This window comes from Anopheles aquasalis, chromosome 2, assembly GCF_943734665.1.
Source record: "Anopheles aquasalis chromosome 2, idAnoAquaMG_Q_19, whole genome shotgun sequence".
In the NCBI taxonomy this organism is placed as follows: domain Eukaryota; kingdom Metazoa; phylum Arthropoda; class Insecta; order Diptera; family Culicidae; genus Anopheles; species Anopheles aquasalis.
The window spans coordinates 66,873,147-66,890,646 of NC_064877.1; the positions used below are offsets into that span (position 1 = coordinate 66,873,147).

At 48.7% G+C, this 17,500-nt stretch overlaps 1 protein-coding gene across 5 annotated transcripts in view; it reads left to right on the top strand.

Annotated features, from left to right (window-relative positions):
- The window catches only part of LOC126570385 (potassium voltage-gated channel protein Shaw), a 62,554-nt gene that overhangs the window by 7,863 nt on the left and 37,191 nt on the right, over positions 1 to 17,500 (top strand). For all 5 annotated transcript variants that reach the window (XM_050228111.1, XM_050228114.1, XM_050228115.1 and 2 more), the window contains exons 3-4: positions 8,591 to 9,508; positions 12,996 to 13,113. In XM_050228111.1, coding sequence (XP_050084068.1) covers positions 9,306 to 9,508; positions 12,996 to 13,113 — 321 coding nt within the window. In that variant the 5' untranslated portion in view covers positions 8,591 to 9,305. The remainder of the gene's footprint in view (positions 1 to 8,590; positions 9,509 to 12,995; positions 13,114 to 17,500) is intronic.

Consider the following 17,500-nt stretch of genomic DNA (forward strand, 5'->3'; position numbering starts at 1 on the left):
CAAACAAACAACCGACGCGCACATCCGATCGACCGACCGACCGACCGAACAGAACCAAGTTGACCACCGCGACCTGGCCTCACCACTGCATTCCACATTATGTGGTCTGGTCAACCCTCTCCGGAAGTGTCACTAATGCCACCGGTGATGCCGGTGGAAAATGCGCCGGACGTAGATCCAATTCATAGAACCGGAGAGGGGGAGATGAGAACATGGTGAAACAAATGCATCAATTATGTTGCGCTTGGTTGTTGTACCCCAGCGCAGGCACGTGCGAGTTTCCGGTTTGTCAGTTTGGCAAATTGAAAATTAGCTACGCTTGGACTGGTGCTGAGCTGGAAAGAAATTAATCCCCAAAGTCAATCGCTTTCCGAATTTCCTGCCACGGATGAGTAATGTTTTGCGGAAACGATTGTGTAACGATTGTGGCGGCCCGCGGCTAATTGGTGGAGCATAAAATCGATCATAAATTACTACCGCGCGCGAGCGGAAGTGACTCCGTGGGAGTTTGAACTGTCCATTTTTAAACGATATCTCCGCGAACTCCCGGGAATCCATGAAATCAGGTCAGATGCGAATGAATCAATGCATTCATCAAATGTAAACCGAGGAATGTGAGGATGAGTGTACAAAATCAGCGTTAAGCAATCAAAACGAATGAAAAACTCTTGATCGTAAAGTGGAAACTATTGGATTAGTTGCGACCCCAGTTCGACACGACATCGACCACCGTGGGCGACCGTTTATCGACCATTTTACGTCGTCACATACTCATCATCACCAGCAGCGCGGGCATTCGATTCGATGATAGCGCTACCAGCAGCGCGCGAAGAGCGCAACGCAACCATTTCAGCGACCACAAATTTGCTCGCTTGTCGACAGACACCGCAAACGGCCCTCGTTCTCCGGATCCGGATACTCCCACTCGCTTGCCCGTCGACTGGAACGGGAACAGCAACCTCAGTTCCAGCCTGTGGCCTTTCCTCGGCGGCGCATAAAAATAGCATCCTCCGAGAGTGCGAGAGAACGAGAGCGTTGCGTTGTTGCGATGCGAAGGATGGACGCTGGATAGATGTTGGATCGTGTCGATACCGAGCGGGAACGGATGCATTCTCGTGATTGTGTATGTGGGTGGGTGAGCAAGTGTTTTCCTAATGATGCAGACCATACGGAACTGCGAGGTCTGCGGGTGTCTTATAGCGACGATCAGCGAGGTAATCCGAATGATCATCGTAAAATCGGACGTTAAATGTCGTTCTCAGCTCGCACATAAGATGAAAATGGGAGTGGGAGCGAGATGTGCTTGATCTTTCGTTCCATTCGTGTGGTTCCGGGTCCTGGTTTGCGGATTTATGAGTCCAAGAGTTCGAGGAATCGATGAGTCGATAAAGTTAATATGTTTCCTAGGGTGGAACCATGATTCAACCATTGAATTACACGATTGAACAACACATCCTATAAAGGAATTCAAGACATTCAGATCTAATAATAGTAATTGAGACTCTTATTCATTAAATGAATCTAGATCCGCTGGTTATGAGTCTTTTTAAAGAACCCCCATCGATGGCGTGACTGCGTTTGTCATAATCCAACAGCCAAAAACTCGTGCAAAATGACAAAAACAAGGCCCTCCATTCGATCCCTCCAACCAGAGTCTATCGATTCTCCATCCGTGCCCTTTATGGTTGACGAAATAATTCTCCGGCTCGCTCCATTCGCCCAGTTCATGCCCAGGTGCCAAACGAGGTGACAATGGGAGTCTGGCGTGCACGCTCGCGAAATATCAATTATTTAGATCCAATTTACATTCCTTGCACCACTGGACCGGGTCTGGTCACTCCACCACTTCGCCACTGTCGCCACAAAGCTACTTTGGGTACGTGGCAAATCGCGCCCACCCAAAAAACGCCATCGTAGCCGCAGTTCAGTGCATAAAACATCGGCTTTAAATTCGCTGGCAACTTTACGCGCGGCCACAGCGGACGAGAAGATTCGTCTCGCAGGACGCGAAGAGAGAGAAGCAACCGGAAGGGGGGAGGGAAGAGAGAGGTGGACGGATGAAGTGAGAAAATGGTTCAGCAAACTGGCAATCGGATTATGGAAAAACATGGAAACGGATCCACAACCGAAGCATGCCTTCGATGCAGAGCCGCCGCCATCGCCGCGAAGCCACACTGCAGGCCGATGATGGTGCTGCTGTTGCTGGTGCTGCTGCTGCCACTGAGCACCACAAACCGAGTTGGGCCACCACCAAAGCAAAGCCACCAGACTCCAGAGGCCGGCCGAGAGACTGAGGTTTTCCACGAAATGGCGCAATCGCTAACCGCAGCAGCTGGAGCTACACGCAAGTCGGCTGCCCGGCTATTGCGATGGCGATGAACTCACCGGACACACCGGATATCGATTCGCAAATACGCGGCCAAGCCCGCCACGGGCATTCCAACTTTATTTGCTCGCCAGAGGTGGGCTAGTGTCCGGTCCGGATCGGCTACGGATTCTTCGAATCCACTGGACGTCACTTCATGACGCCCGGTCAGCGCTGGTGCCGGTCTCGAGGGACTAGCGGAAGGTGGAAAATTCCCGCTGACACCACACCATCATGCGGACGCTCCGGGACAACGGCTACGTGTCATCCAGGCAAATCGGATCTTTCGTTTGGGCGGCCGATGGCGATGTGGCTCTCTGTGGGCGAGCAATCGAGTGCCGGGCACGAGATCACAATTAGGATCAATTTCCGTACAGGAGAGGACGTTCGTGGGAAGGTTTCGATCCCCATGCTCCCCGGAGGGTTAAGTCGATGATATCCAGCGCTATTTGGTATTAACGTATACACCTGTCGGCTATGTGGCTGACATTTGGGGAAAATTCTTTCTCTCTCTGTATTAAAGGAAGTGACTGTAGTCAACTCAGCAGAATAGAGATGATAGCTTCTACGGCATTAATACAAGACAACAATCCAAGATATTACTAGAACAGATTATAGGCATTCGTCTTTCCGCTTCATTTCTTCGATGATGGACATTGCTGTTGGCATCGTTATTTCGTCAATAATTCCATTGTTTCTTTTACTCCATCCTTTATTACCTACTCCAAACGCCCGAACTATCCCAATTGAATCCACGATTCCATGAATCCCAACAATGTGAGCAACGCGTGCTTTAGAAATTCGTAAATGCCGTGCGATCGTCCATTCTCGATCACAGTCGTGGAGTTCTGTGGGTGAAAAATGGCCATTACCGCGCTGTTCAATAATTTGGACGGTTGGTAAGGTAGATCATCTTCAGCGTACATGGCATCCTCATTGGAGAAGAACCTTCTCCAACCGTCTATCATCGCATCGCCAAACAGCGCGTAAACGACAAAGATTGCGATAGCTTCAAAGAAGAAGCACAGCTTCATCAGCAACCAACGACCGCTCGTTCGAACACTTTCTGTCCACGGACGCTCCTGGCATATGTTCATGAAGCAGCATATCTTTGAAAGTTGCTCTCGGTCTTGCAAAGAGCAGCACTCCGGTGAATTCTTCCGGGTATTGTGCACCACACGAATCGAGGCCATCTTCTCGCTTGAACTGGTGTACCGACGGTTGCTACCATCTCCTACATTCAGCTGCTGACATTTGATGCTCTTGGTCCTAGAAAGGCATTTCGAGATTTTTTAAAAGACGTATGGCTTCGAAAGAAAATGTAGTGTGAAAGGATGTACTTTGTAATCGCCACAGAGCTACGCGATGGGATCCGGCTAACACTTGTGATTGATTGTCGCTTGTTGATGATATTCGGAGAAGGTGTTTGATATTTAAGCAGAGTTACTTCGCTCTTCACACTGCGCGCGGTGGGAAAGAACAAATTCGATGGATTCTTTTCGGAATATTATGTTATTCTGTTCCAATCTCACCTGCCAATGCTAGACATCCTGATTCGCAGCTTGTGGACACCAACTACAGAATGAAATAACAGCCATGTTGCTACGAACAAGTATCAAAGTGTACTTTGATCATGTTAAACGCGACAGAGCATCGCAATTAGGTATCGCCTACGTGGATGATCTGTCAGGTAACCTTAAATTCATAACGTATCCCTTTTCCGAACAACCTGGTTTCCTACTTTTCCCCTTCCACGGCACAGAACTGAACAAGAAATAAATGGAGCAGCACAAGATACAGCTTTGCTATGTATTCGCAAAGCGTTTGTGTTCCGCTGCAGGCGCTCTCACTCGATTATCCTTCCACTATCTGCCAGCCAGCCAGCCATCCTTTCTTGATGGCAATGCGATACAATGTTCATGGTTCCTTTCGCACGCTCGCTACGGCGACATCGTGTTCCTTGTAAATTTCTTGTTCGTTTTGCACTCGTAACACCAACCCAGATCGAAATCGATTTCGCCTGAAAGCATAAGGACGCAGCGCTCTTGGCTGAGTTGGCCTGATCGAAAGGAAGGCAGTGGAGCAACATTCAGATAACTCGAGGCAACGTGAGGAGCGCCTGCTGTAAAGCTATTGTTCCGAGAACGAAAAGGCTCCGAGACACACACCGACACTGATATCGAATCAAAAGCGAGGATGGAAGATACATTTGCATAAATCGTTTGTCAATCCTATTAAATCAGCCCGATACGATTCGCCACAAAATTATGCACTCGAAGGGATCACAACATGCTGACTCTTTAATTTTCCGTAGAACAGCATTGGCGCGCGGCGTCCTTATGGTTTGTTTTGATAAGAGAAAGACTTTGTTCTCATGAAGATTCGCCAGCTTTCTTCTTTCGGCTCTGGTCTTGCGACAAGTTCAACGCAAAAACTGTGCATACAATGCGGTCATCGAAAATCGATCCAAACCATGAACAGCTTGTGCTCGAAGAGCCAATGCTTGCTCGTGCGGAACTGGGGTGTTAAAACATGGTTCCTCCTTGGCACAACATTTATTTTTCACACGTTTTGCTTTTACTGCTCTTGCCCTACGCTATTCAATTTCCTTCTTTGCTTGTGTGCTCCCCTAACAGCCCTCCAGTATGCCACTTTCAGAAGTTTTACCGTTTCTTCCTCGAGTTCGGACGCGTCCCAGACAAACTTCTATCGTCGTTTTCCGATGCAAAACGGAACAGCTGGTTTTGCATGCACCACACTGGCCACTGCCCCTTCTACGAGTGGTACCGCTGGTGCTTTTCCAAGGGAGTGCGCCAGTTTGTCTCGCTGTACGTGCACGAGTCAAGACGGTTGCTCTGTTTCTGTGCTGGGAACATACAGGGTGATTCTGCTACACAAAGCGCCACACTACACTAAGACGATGGTTCTCTGGAGGGAAATTAAAACCATCGGTAAACCGAAAGGACTACTAACGAGATGCAGTGACCCAACGACATCACATCTCGCCGCTCGAACCATCGCATCGGCGCCCAGAAGATGAGTAATGGTGAAACGAGTTATGACTTTTATCAACATCATTTTTGGGGTCAAATGAGTTTTATTTTCGCTCCACTTTATGGCAATCCGGCTGCTAAACGCGCCTTCTGCCTGACCTGACACCGACGTACCGTTGTTGATAAATCATTCAACCGGCAGCATTGGCCCATTGCTCAGCGTATCTCTCGTGTCTCCTTCTACTACTGCTGCTGCTGCTGCTGCTGGAAAGTGTCACTCTGCGGACCGCCCCAGCGCTCGCATGCTCACATCATCAGTCATTTTAAAGTGTTCGCTCACTTCGACCTTATGGCTGGTACTCGGGGGGTCCTCCTCGGGGGTGGTAAGTCATGATGGGCCACGGAACCAATCATTTTTGGCAGCGAAGAGTAATGATGATTGGATTTTTTCTCTCATTTCATTTTGTTTTTTTTTTAATATTTCGATGAAGAAAACTGGCTGCATTGCACTTTTGACATCATGTTCATCACGCCGTTAATACGCCATCAGCTTAACCTGATTGAACTCTCTATTCGTGTGCTCCTTTTTGCGTGTTTGTCCTTTTCATATAAGACTCGATTTTGGGAGCAGCAAACAAACAGCTTGAACAAGTTCATCGAGTGAGTGAACTGTGCTGTGACCAGACTGGTAAGCACTTTGATTAAAAGAGATTAAATTTAATAAAATCCAATTTTGCTGTAAATTTACCCGCTCAGAGGACTTGAATAGCGATCGTTCCCTTCAAATATCCACTGCCAACCGAGTCTCTCGTCACTACAATGGTCATAAAATAGATAAATCAAATTACTAATCAAAATTATTCCACAACACACTTCATCACGCCCAAATCCTCTTCGTACCGTACCGACGGGAGGGGGAAAAATTAATTATCTTTCCGAAGCACTGCTCACCGAAAAACGTCTAAAGTCCCTCGAGGCCATTGGGTCAGCGCAGTGCGGAGGATGAATTTTGTGTTGCCAACAAATGGCACCCAGGACGTCTGCTGTTGCGCGGTGTTGGCTTTAACGCTTTAGTGTACGCAAGCATCCAACTGTACTGTAACTGTTTGATGCTCTTCAATCTTGTGGCCGTTGCCTTGTTGGTCCTTTCCGCTTCAGGCATCCATCGTGAGTACGCTGGACACGCGATTCTTGGATGCTCTCATAAAGTGAACTTTACGATTGTTGGATTTGCAGCTCGTGGAATGAAATTTTATTTCCCGTGCGCTCCCGACGGTACAGTGCGGCTACAAAATGATGGATCACGTGTGTGTGGTTAAGCCCATGACCAACAGCACTTCAAAGTACGCAAGGAATTGCCCGCCACCCCGGGCTCGTTGAAAGATGAAGATGAACCACCGCAAAATCCTCTACATTCGCAACACCCACATACAGCAGCGAGCTGGCAGCTTATTACGAATCCCGGTGAAGTCCTTTCTTACCTTCTTGATGGGAACCTTTTCGGAGCGAACAGAGCACAAGATCAACCTCATCACTTCAACTCCGACTCCGGCCGGTCGGTCGGTCGGTCGGTGAGTCCGTCAGCAAACGCAGCATACCCGGTGCCGCAACATGTTGAGCTTGTTTCAGCTAAATAAACAATTACCCAGCCAGATTGGGACGAAGGAGCGATCGTTTTGCCCAGGGTCCGCAGTGCTGCGAAGCGCGCAGTTGACAACGGGACTGGCTGGAGGGAGGGGGTGTTGCAATGTTTACCATGGCACCGAGGCGAAGGAGCGAAGGGAGTGGTGCAAGGGCATCTGCTGTTGGATGGATAATTCTTTGATGAGCACATCCGGTGAGCCATTCCCGCGCTGGTGAGCGAGTCTTGCTCGGACGACTTTACTTTAAACAACTCCCTCCGCACTCTTTCTCTCTCGCTCTCTCTCTCTCTCTCTTTCGTGGGTGTGTGTAAGGGATTAGCTTTGGGAATGTTTGATTTATCGCTCGCTGCTGCTCGCTGCCCATGCTTCAAAGTTAGCCCTTTATTTTGGTAAACATTTAAATGGCGCAGAATAACAACACACCGCACCGGTTCGCGTTCTGCTAAAGGCCACTGGCGCTGCCGCTGCAACACTGTTGATGTTCCTCGGAACAACGTCAACGGTCCAGACCGTTTGTAACTAATTTTTGGCAACTTTTAGCTTCATTCGCCAGACGAGGACCACCTTTTCGATGTTGAAATGTGCCCCGCGGCACCACGCTGCGATGAAAAGCGATGTGTTTGTTTATTAGCGATGCAGGGCACGAGCGATCGTCGCTAAATTGAAAATCCAGGAAACATAATTTCCATTTTGTCGCACGCACCAACAGGAGAGCCGCGTGGGGGAAGGTGCTCGTGCTCCCCTTAAAAGCCAATCGTGCTTATGCTTTCTGTTTGAAGAGCATTTACATCATCGTAAAGTCTTATTACCTTTCATCGTCCTGCCTCGACGGTTGGCGTGGTGGCGATGCCAGTGACGTGCATGGAATCGACAAAGTCTATTTACCTTGCCTTCCTCTGTCCCCTCCCCCGGAGCAAGTACCTCACAGGAATTAGCTTTTTATCGAGCGCTTTTCCAACGTATTCCAACGAGTCCCACCCCGGGCATACCCGGCTGCATCGTCATCATTGGGCACGTCATAAAAGAGTCCTCTCCCGATGTTGATGATCATCCGCAAAAAGGTAACGAGCCCAATTTCGTCGCCCGCCTAAGACGACACTCGCATACGTATGGCGCATTCGCACTCAGTGTTGGTGCCAAGAGGGATCCATCAAAAAAGTCCAATCCAACCGAATCGAATGAAACGATAACCTGCAGACGATGTAGCGGAATGAAAGTGAAACTGATCCTCCACTCTGCTGGTGGCCACCTCCGGGGAACCGGGAACAACCGGAGGTGAAACAGAATGGCGAATGGTGGTAACTAGATCTCTTTTTTTTTTTCGCACTCACCAAAACGTATCAGTGACTGGGTGACGCGTGACAAGCACATTTCGTCATCATTCCAGGATTTGGAGGCCGTGGCGTGTCGGACGGAGCGAGAGGAACGCCGATGTTTAAGTGTTGGGTCGCTGGATCGTAAAAAGCCGAAGCGTTACTCGTCCATCGCCCCGTGACTCATCCCATTTCAGATAACGTATTCATATGCCACTTCGAGCATTACTGATTTCATTACCTTCTCCATTCTCTCTCTCTTTCTTTCGTTTACAGCGATCACTCTAACACCGGCGAAGGACCGCTTCATCGATCGACGAGCACGTGGCCGGGATAAATCCCGGCGTACCGGGGCGGGAAATGAGAAAACGCAAACGCATCAAACGCTAGCCAGTTGCCGCGTCGGAAGATGAGTGGTGGCCACGACTGAGCACCAGCAAAAGTGTTAATCATGGGGCGAGTGAGTGTTTGTGATTAGATGTGGAGGCGTTGCGCACTTCGTGGTCACTACGAAAAGACATCAATCAGGAAGTTAACTTGTGGCTCTGTCTGTCTGCGGCACGGTGGAGAGGGTGTAGTTTGTAGTGGTGGTGCGCCAACGCGGGAAAGGGACCCGCCGTGTGCGAAACCAACACCCGTGACGTCACGAGGAATACAAAATTCCCCGAATCCCGGTGCCGGAAAACGACCCAGAAAACCAATCCGCGAAGGGTGTCTTCGGTGAAGTTAGTTGAGGTTATTGTTGTTGGTGGTTTTTAAGGAGCGCCAGGCTTTCCGGTTGTTATCGTGGCACAGGAGAAAGAAGCCGAAGCAGAATATCATTTCTCCCCCGGGGCGAGAGCTTCTGGTGTGGCGAAGAATCGGCAGGGCGGGCTGCTTTCAATTCCATTAGTGTGCTGCGGTGGACGGCCATATCATCGTAGTGAGTGTGGTTTGGTTGTGTTGGTGAACGGCAGCGAACGAGTGAGCGAGCAGCGGTGACTTTGGCAGGATGAACCTGATGGACTCGGAGAACCGGGTCGTCCTGAACGTCGGTGGCATACGGCACGAGACGTACAAGGCGACACTGAAGAAGATCCCGGCCACGCGGCTCTCGAGACTTACGGAAGCGCTGGCCAACTACGATCCCATCCTCAACGAGTACTTCTTCGACCGGCACCCGGGTGTGTTCGCCCAGGTGCTCAACTACTACCGGTGAGTGTACCTGGCTGGCCAAGATCAAATATTTACGCCACATACTACTTAGGTACGGTTTAATTCGGGTCGATGGTCAAAGAGCGTTAGTGAATCGGTTGCGGTATTTGCCTGGAATGCATTCCTATCGCTGAGGGAAACCCCTTACAGGATACATCCTGTCATTCGACAATGGAACTAATTAATAGCAGCAAGTTTCAATGGCTTCAAGACAAAGTTGGAGTACGGAAGCAAGTTCCTTACGATCTAACGAGTGGTCCGAAGTTTCCCATGGATGTGTATCTCCAGAAGTCGAGGGCACGATGCCTGCGGTAGATTAGTAATTATAGTAAAACTAGATTATACTTGATAGCCAATCAGGGCCCTTCATTATCAGTGATTCAGTGTACAACCGGATGCGCTTCTGCAACTGATGGTTTTCCAATGAACTTCCGACAACGATGAGGGACATTAGCTGGTATTGAAGAGCAACATTCAACTTTGTCTTTACAAGTTGTCCATCCAGATTTCTATTTCTCTCTTTCTGAGAAATGACCGAAGCGAATAATCCTCAAGATTAATCAATTTCACAAAACGTCCAAGTCTAATTGAATAAATGGATACCGTTTTGTGAATCACTTCTTGTGACAAATGAGTTTGTGAATTCCAAGCAATCAAAAGGAACCATTCTGGCATCTCATCGCCAGTACAAATGAATACCAAACCCCCGCTTTCTATAGATCCATTTGCGTTTGCTGGAGGATGGGATTCAATCAATCCTTCTTTTGGAAGCGTCATCTCACAATCTGGCCACAAACTCGACACTCCATTTATTCCATGGCACGTCCCAAAAATGCCGAAAAACCGCCCCCTCAGGTGAAGATTCCTGAATGAAAATCCAAAATGAGGCTGAGCAAGATTAGCTCCAAATCCATCCCAGCAATCCCCCCCCCCCCCCCGAAGGTTGGGGTGAGCGATGGCCATTCCGGGGAATGGTCTATAAGTGAAAAGCACCACAATCAGCATGACGTGCAAGGCAAGGCAAGGCAAGGCGAGTGGTGCATCTACCAGGTGTCCATCCACGGTGTCCGAGAGTCTCAACCCCCTATTGGACTAGAGTGTGAGAACATTTTCCGGAACACTTGCCTGCATCCGTCCGTGTTGCAGTCGCTGGACCATGGTAAAACCATTAGCATACCACCGGCCGTACCAAGTCCGTTCCACACCGTAGTCTGTTGCATAAAGGTGTCCAGAGTACGCTACACGCTACCTTGCCCCACAAACGTATCCATATTCAGCTCAGGTGTTCTAGCATGGTGAGTCCCGGATGTGCGCCGGATGGATGCTCTCGGAAGGGTTTTTTCCAGAACAAACCCTCCTTTTCAGACCTCACCATCAGCGGACACACATGGGGATCCCTTTTTGGAACGCATTTGGAAGCAAGAGAACCGGGCAAAACTCGGCACTTTAATGAGCCAGCTTATCGGTCAGTTTGCACACGGATCAGTCCGAGGAAACAAAGGGAAAAGGGAAGCGGAAGCCAGTGGGGCTCAAGGGCGTGCCGAGAATATGCATAATTTAGCTCTGCTTAGGCTGACTGGACAGGCAGAAAAGAATTCACCTCCATAAAGCTTCATCTCTCAACGCCTCGGAGGCACCGTTACAGACCTACCTTCAAATACAATACACCAGCCCCCGGGTCCCGGAACCTGATGATGGGAACGGTGATGATGATTATTCTACTACGGCAGCAGTAACGCCACCACTACCATCAGCCAACATGCTGGACCGGAAGCATATTAAACAACTTCCTGTCGGAGCTCGAGCACCATCAGCAGCAACCACGCTTGATGGTTCTCGTTCCCTCATTCACTTTGTGTTTAATTTATTCTTCAAAAATCATAAATACCTTTCATTAGACTATTCTTCGGCCACGAAGTACACCAAACAAACAAAGCACCGAAGCAACCGAAGCAACAGTAGCAGCACAAGCAGCAACAGTAGCAGCAGCAGCAGCAGATAGGAACGGAGATCGTACCGTGGTTGATCGTCTTCTACACACGGTTCTACGGTCGACAGAGGGCACGTACTCACCTAGCCCAGAGGCCCTTCGGTGGCATATAGGTGGACGCAAGGGTGATTTAAAATTTAATACGACCGCCCGTATCGCTTCGATGAAGCTTGTGCCAGCGACCGTAGGTTAGCCAGAGTGTAGTCTATCGAGCTAGCACACCTTGAGAAGAAGACCTTGAGACCCAATTCTGGACGGTCCTTTCCAGTAGCCGTTTTCAGCACACGACCTTCTCTCTATCGCTCTCTTTCTCTCTCTCTCTCGCACCGTGGTTTTTGTGGCCGATCAAAACGATGGCGGTGCACTAGCGTAAACATTCTTAGCACGAATCTGCACGAGGCCCGGAATGAATTGATGCTCTACATATTTTATGTACCGAGGGCGCGCAAACAAAAACCCACCCCGTCCACATAGTTTCATGTCGATGCGAGGCGAGTCGTACTTTAAAGGCACGCCCAGAGGCTGGTTCAGTGCTTCTTTCTGGCATTCTTCCACTCAAAAATGGATCCGCTTATTTACAGGATCATAAATATGAAAAGTATGACCAGTACTCCTTGGCAGGTGTTTCTTATCCACACGCCAGAGTGTGCAAACACTGGACACTGGAACGATTTAATAACTCCACGCTCCTCGATAGGCGCTGGCACCGTTTTAAGGTGCAGCTGGTGCAGTTTCTCGCGCGCGCGGTCCACTCCATGCTTAATTACATTTCACAAGATGGACGCTCAGGAATGTTTATCCCCCGTAAAGCATCCTTGTCGTTCTGGGAAGTGAACTTGGTGCTTCTCGAGAAGTGGAAATGCTCTCGCCGCTGCTTATCATAACTGGGCCATAATGGAGCGTGAATGCTTTCGCTGAATGCGTAGTCGATGCCATAAATTTCAACAACGGACGGACTGGGTGATCCCACAACTTCCCGTCCGGTTACGGTCCAGACCAGGACCCCTGGACGTCCTGCCTTCCCTGAGACGCATTCGAGCGCGAAATTAGCTTACCACGTGCATGCCATTACTCGTGAACCGTTACTAACGAATTTTTATCCGGCAATCGAAAGAGCATTCTCCGCCGCCAAAAAAAGCTCCTCGTTAAGGGTACAAATGGAATTCAACCAACGGGAAAAAAGAAAACGAAAGGAAAATGGTTGACCTCCGCCTGGTCCATGATGTTTTATTTAACAGTTTTGTGTCGCACTCGATACTCGATACCAAGGATCAAACCAATTTACTTGCCTCTCTGCTCCTGAGGCTGCCGAAGCTCAAAGAAGGGAGCTCGATACGATATGCGATCGCAGCATTTCGGTTCGCAGCGGTATGAATTGCCTTCTGACCTCGGTCATCGCATACCAATTGCGAGACTGACCATAAACTGATCGCTCCAGCGCACCATGAACCGTATATCATGCTCTTTCCTGCTTTTCTTCTTTCCCTTTTATTCCAGCACCGGCAAGCTGCACTATCCGACCGACGTCTGTGGACCGCTGTTCGAGGAGGAACTCGAGTTCTGGGGTCTCGATTCCAACCAGGTGGAACCGTGCTGCTGGATGACGTACACGCAGGTAAGTGGTACAGGCGGGCGGCGACGATAATCGGAACACTCCGGCTACTATCCGGCATCCGGCGTCGAGTAGTTGGCGACAAACGGCAACAATTTTCTCTGGGCTCCTCGGGGTTTGACCTCGGTGGTGCACAATGTCGTGTGATTTGATTGATTTTTGGGGGGCTGGGCGCAGGGTCCGTCGTCAATTTCACGGTCACCCGTGGCCCCGTCAATCGACGGCCGACGCTTGCCTGTCGGTGATGAATGAATCCTAATTTAATCCTGATTGATGGGAGTCTCCCTCCGTACATCGGCACCACGGTCAATGGTCGGTAGACCTACGATCAGTTTGTTGACGAAATTGGCATTCTGGACCGCCTCTGTATGTTGGGGGGAAGTGCTTGAGTGTGGCCAGTAGTGTGAGCATAAAAATCGTTTGTCCGACGACAGCCAATCATCAGAAGGGAAAGCGAGTTGACACATTGACGTTTCGGCAACGTGGGCCCCCCCTAATGTCACCCAGAAACGGCTGGCCATGAATGACTTTCAAAAATGGATCAAACTGGGTCGTGAAAATGTGCGTCATAACGTTCTCGTCAAATCGCCTTAACTGCTCCACGAGGAACTGATGTCAGTGCAAACTTTCGCCCAACGAACTGGGTCACCGATGCGTAGGCGTACTGTGACGATCGGCATATGCACTCTCGCTCGCTCGTTTGCCGAGGAGCAATCTAATTTCCATCGAAATTGGAAAATATAAATCCCGAAACCCAATGCCAATGTCCTGTTGTTTGTCCTTTCGGGAACATACGCCAGTTCAATCGGATGGTAACGCACCAGCAACAGCAGCAACACATTACAGCGACAAATGGAATGGCTGGCAAGATGGATGGGTTTCGGGATGGATCCCCCGATTCCGGAGGGATTATTTGCAAACGGTAGAGTTATGTGACTGAAATGATAATGCAATTTTGCACCCTGTCGCAACATATCGCCCGATAGCGGAGGGGGGGGGGGGGGGGGGGGGCATATTAGCGCAATGAGATAACAAGTAAATTTATGCAACGCAACTCGTGACGGGAAAATGCGTGGTACTGGTCCTCACACGGTGCGATGATTTCGTCCTACATTCAGTTAAAGTGCATGGCATGTGGGAATGAATCTTCCTGACACATGTAGGAAATTAACAGAGAATAACAACCAAATGTACATTATGTTGATCGCTAGCTACTCTTAAATTTTTAAATAATTTCAAGAGAATTCAAGGGAATTAATCAAATGCTCTATGTAATTTTATTATATGCTTATGTAGGAATTGAAGATTGGTGATTTATCTACAATGACAGTAGTGTTTGGAAAATTGAATGAAGAAACAACAACAAACATTAAATTTCAATTATAATCCCCTGAAAGTATGCAAATTTACCGGTTACCTGGCGCCTCCATCATCGGATTTCAGCAACGGAGCTTCATCATTTCGTTTTCCTGGCGCAGTGAGCAGTTTTAGAATTTGCTTTATCTATCTGACCACGAAAAGCAAAATTAATCAAGCCATGCACCTCCCAATTAAGTAGTAAAATGGCCTGCAGACTGGTTGAGACTTTCTTCTGCGTCCTGCATATTAATATGCGGTTAAGACTCTTGCTCTAACGATGATATGCAAACGGTATAAGCTAAAGCCGCTGGTAGAGGTTGGCATCAATCTCCTCCTAAAGTAAATGCCCAAAATGCAGGATTTATTGCTGCACCATTACAAAGTATCACTCAAAGACGCTCGTCTCCCAATCAACCATTCTGTACATTTCATGTACTGTTTGATCAGAAGTAGTACCCTACCATCCCGCTCTCTCTTCTTTCTTCCGCTCTTTAAACCCCAGGAACACGCCTTAAGCATAATGCAAGAAATCCACTTTGTGCTTGTGATTGAATCGATAGCAACCCCGTCTGTATGAAACCGTTAAGCATGCTTTCGGCGAGAAAGCCAATCTGCGAGGTGAATGCCACGTGCTCGCTGGTTCAATGATCGCTTGCTCCACGTGATCGATCGTGATTTCCATGGCGAACGGTGCTGTTAGCGAAGGTCCAATGGCCCCCTAAGCTGCTCGTATTTTAAGCAGAATGCGAAACTTGTATTGATTGACTGTATCGGGTGCATTAATACTTCCCTTTGCCCCCAAGGCCCGCTCTCGCCTCCTTCCATCCCGTTGTGACACGAGCTCCTTACATACAGCCGAGTTACGTCGGCAGCGCTGCGATGGCGAAGCGGTGAATGAAAGTAATTTGATTTATTCACACCTGCCATGCGTAATGTTGTTTCGATTTTTCGATTTACCGTTCGACGAAAGGAGCTCTTCTCAGCATAGCGATACCGCCATCATAATGCCACCACAACGCCGCCAGCGGGTGTGCCATCACACGCACTGAGCGCGTTGATTGACGACGAAAGATTGATGAACGAGCGGTTGTTACGGAACGTGTGATTTGTTGGCATTAATCGTCTCGCTCGCTGGCTTACGATCGCAATCTCAAAGCAAGGCAGCCGTTCCTGGGAGTCGCGGCATTTCCCGGCAAATGCTATCTGTTGACACGCTCTGCTCTTCGTGCTCCTCCACAGCCACCCTGTGGAACGAGACCAGACACAGCTGGTTATGTTGTCGCAACCCTCCCAAAAGTGGAATTGTAGCTGAAAGGTGAATTCCAGATTTTCCTTCATTTCAACGGAATTGCTGACACCCAAACTCCCTCTCTCTCTCTCGCTTTCTCTTCTTCTCTGGCCGCATGAAACCAATCAAGCAATGTTGCGCCAGTCGGCTCGATACCACGAAAGGAAGCGCCAAAACATGTATCAGATACCAAGGGCACGTGAATGCGTGAAGACGTAACAAAGCAATATCCAACTGAATATTGCGGTGTGCACGAAAATACCGCGAAAAGACTGGCGGGTATGAGGTGACGCATTGCAAATGACGACACGCAGCGCAGGATTGATACTCATGCAATATTCAGCGAACGTTTACCGTAGGGCGATGAAGTCTTTATGTCATGTGATGGCCAAGGTGCCAGGTGTGAGTGTTCCGGGAAGGTTAAAAACTCGCTCAAAACAATGAGATTGGTGTAAAGTGTGCGATGCCGATGTAATGATTGGATACGGGTGATTTCAGCTAAACTTTGTTAAGTGTTTCTGTAAGCATTTCCGTCTTTTGAATCATTTCGCTTCTCAGAATGTGACGGAGGATGCTTGCCGCACTTACCTTTGGCTTTGATGTGTGACATATGCTCACAACAGAAGCAACTTCCCTTTGCTGCCAGGGAATGCAAAACGATCCAAGGAAGTAGTACTTGGGAGGTATTTTCAATTTCCTTGAGCGTGACACATGGATTCCACGAACCAGCAAATTCTTCTCTGAAGGATGCTCGCTGCAAACAGGAAGCAGAAGAGCTAAAAATCACGACGAATGATCATAAGCACACTCTTCCGAGAAATGTCTCCTTATCAGCTGCGCTGGAAAGGAGCAATCTTTTGGGAGAAAGTTTTCACTCTCTACGCTTCGCGGCTTCACCAATGGACGGTGTTCCGTTGGCAAAATATTGCACTACGACGAGGCAAGACGGAACGGCGGACAAACTTTTTCATTCAAGAACGTGTGCCTGCCTTTATGCTAATGTGTGCATGCTGCTGTGTGTTGGCTGTACGTGTGGCCAACCCGGTTTCCCACGTGTCAAGGAATCTTTTTTAGCGGAAATATTTTCTAATTTTCCCGGAAAACTTTTACTCTCCCAACTGAGGGGCCACTTATTGTTTCGTTTCGAATATGAGGTCCGTCAGTTCGCACGTGAGTGTTGTACGTTAGCATCACCAAACATCCCCCGCCACGCCACGATTTGCACACCATTTTCACCATCTTCCATCGATCGTTTGCGCCATTTTTGGGTAAATCCACGCTCAGAGGTGCTGTTTAGGCCGGATATCAAAATTGGGCCAGCCTCCTCAGACTTTTAGTTCTTCTTTTTCCAACAAACGTTCAAACAATGATGAGGGTTCGGTTAAAACTTTGCCTGCTAAAAGGTCATCGAGAAACAAAAACAATTAAATTACTGATCCCCTTGTTATGCCGCAAAGTGCTTGCCTTCCGAATGCCACACTCATATCCTTGAAGGTGTTTCGTTTTGGAGCTCACTTTCAATGGAAAACCATTAACGCTAATGCGGCTTCGCTGTACCGCCTTACAGTAACTGTAGTGGTGGCCATTTCGAGTGATTGAATAACTATTTTGCGTGCAGCAGCAGCAGAACTCTCGTGAGTAGTTATCGACTTGCTACACGATTTGACAAATGGGTCCAATTAGCACCGATGAAAATCTGCACGCGTGGTTTTCGCAGATTTTCTTTGCATTTATGTTTTGTTT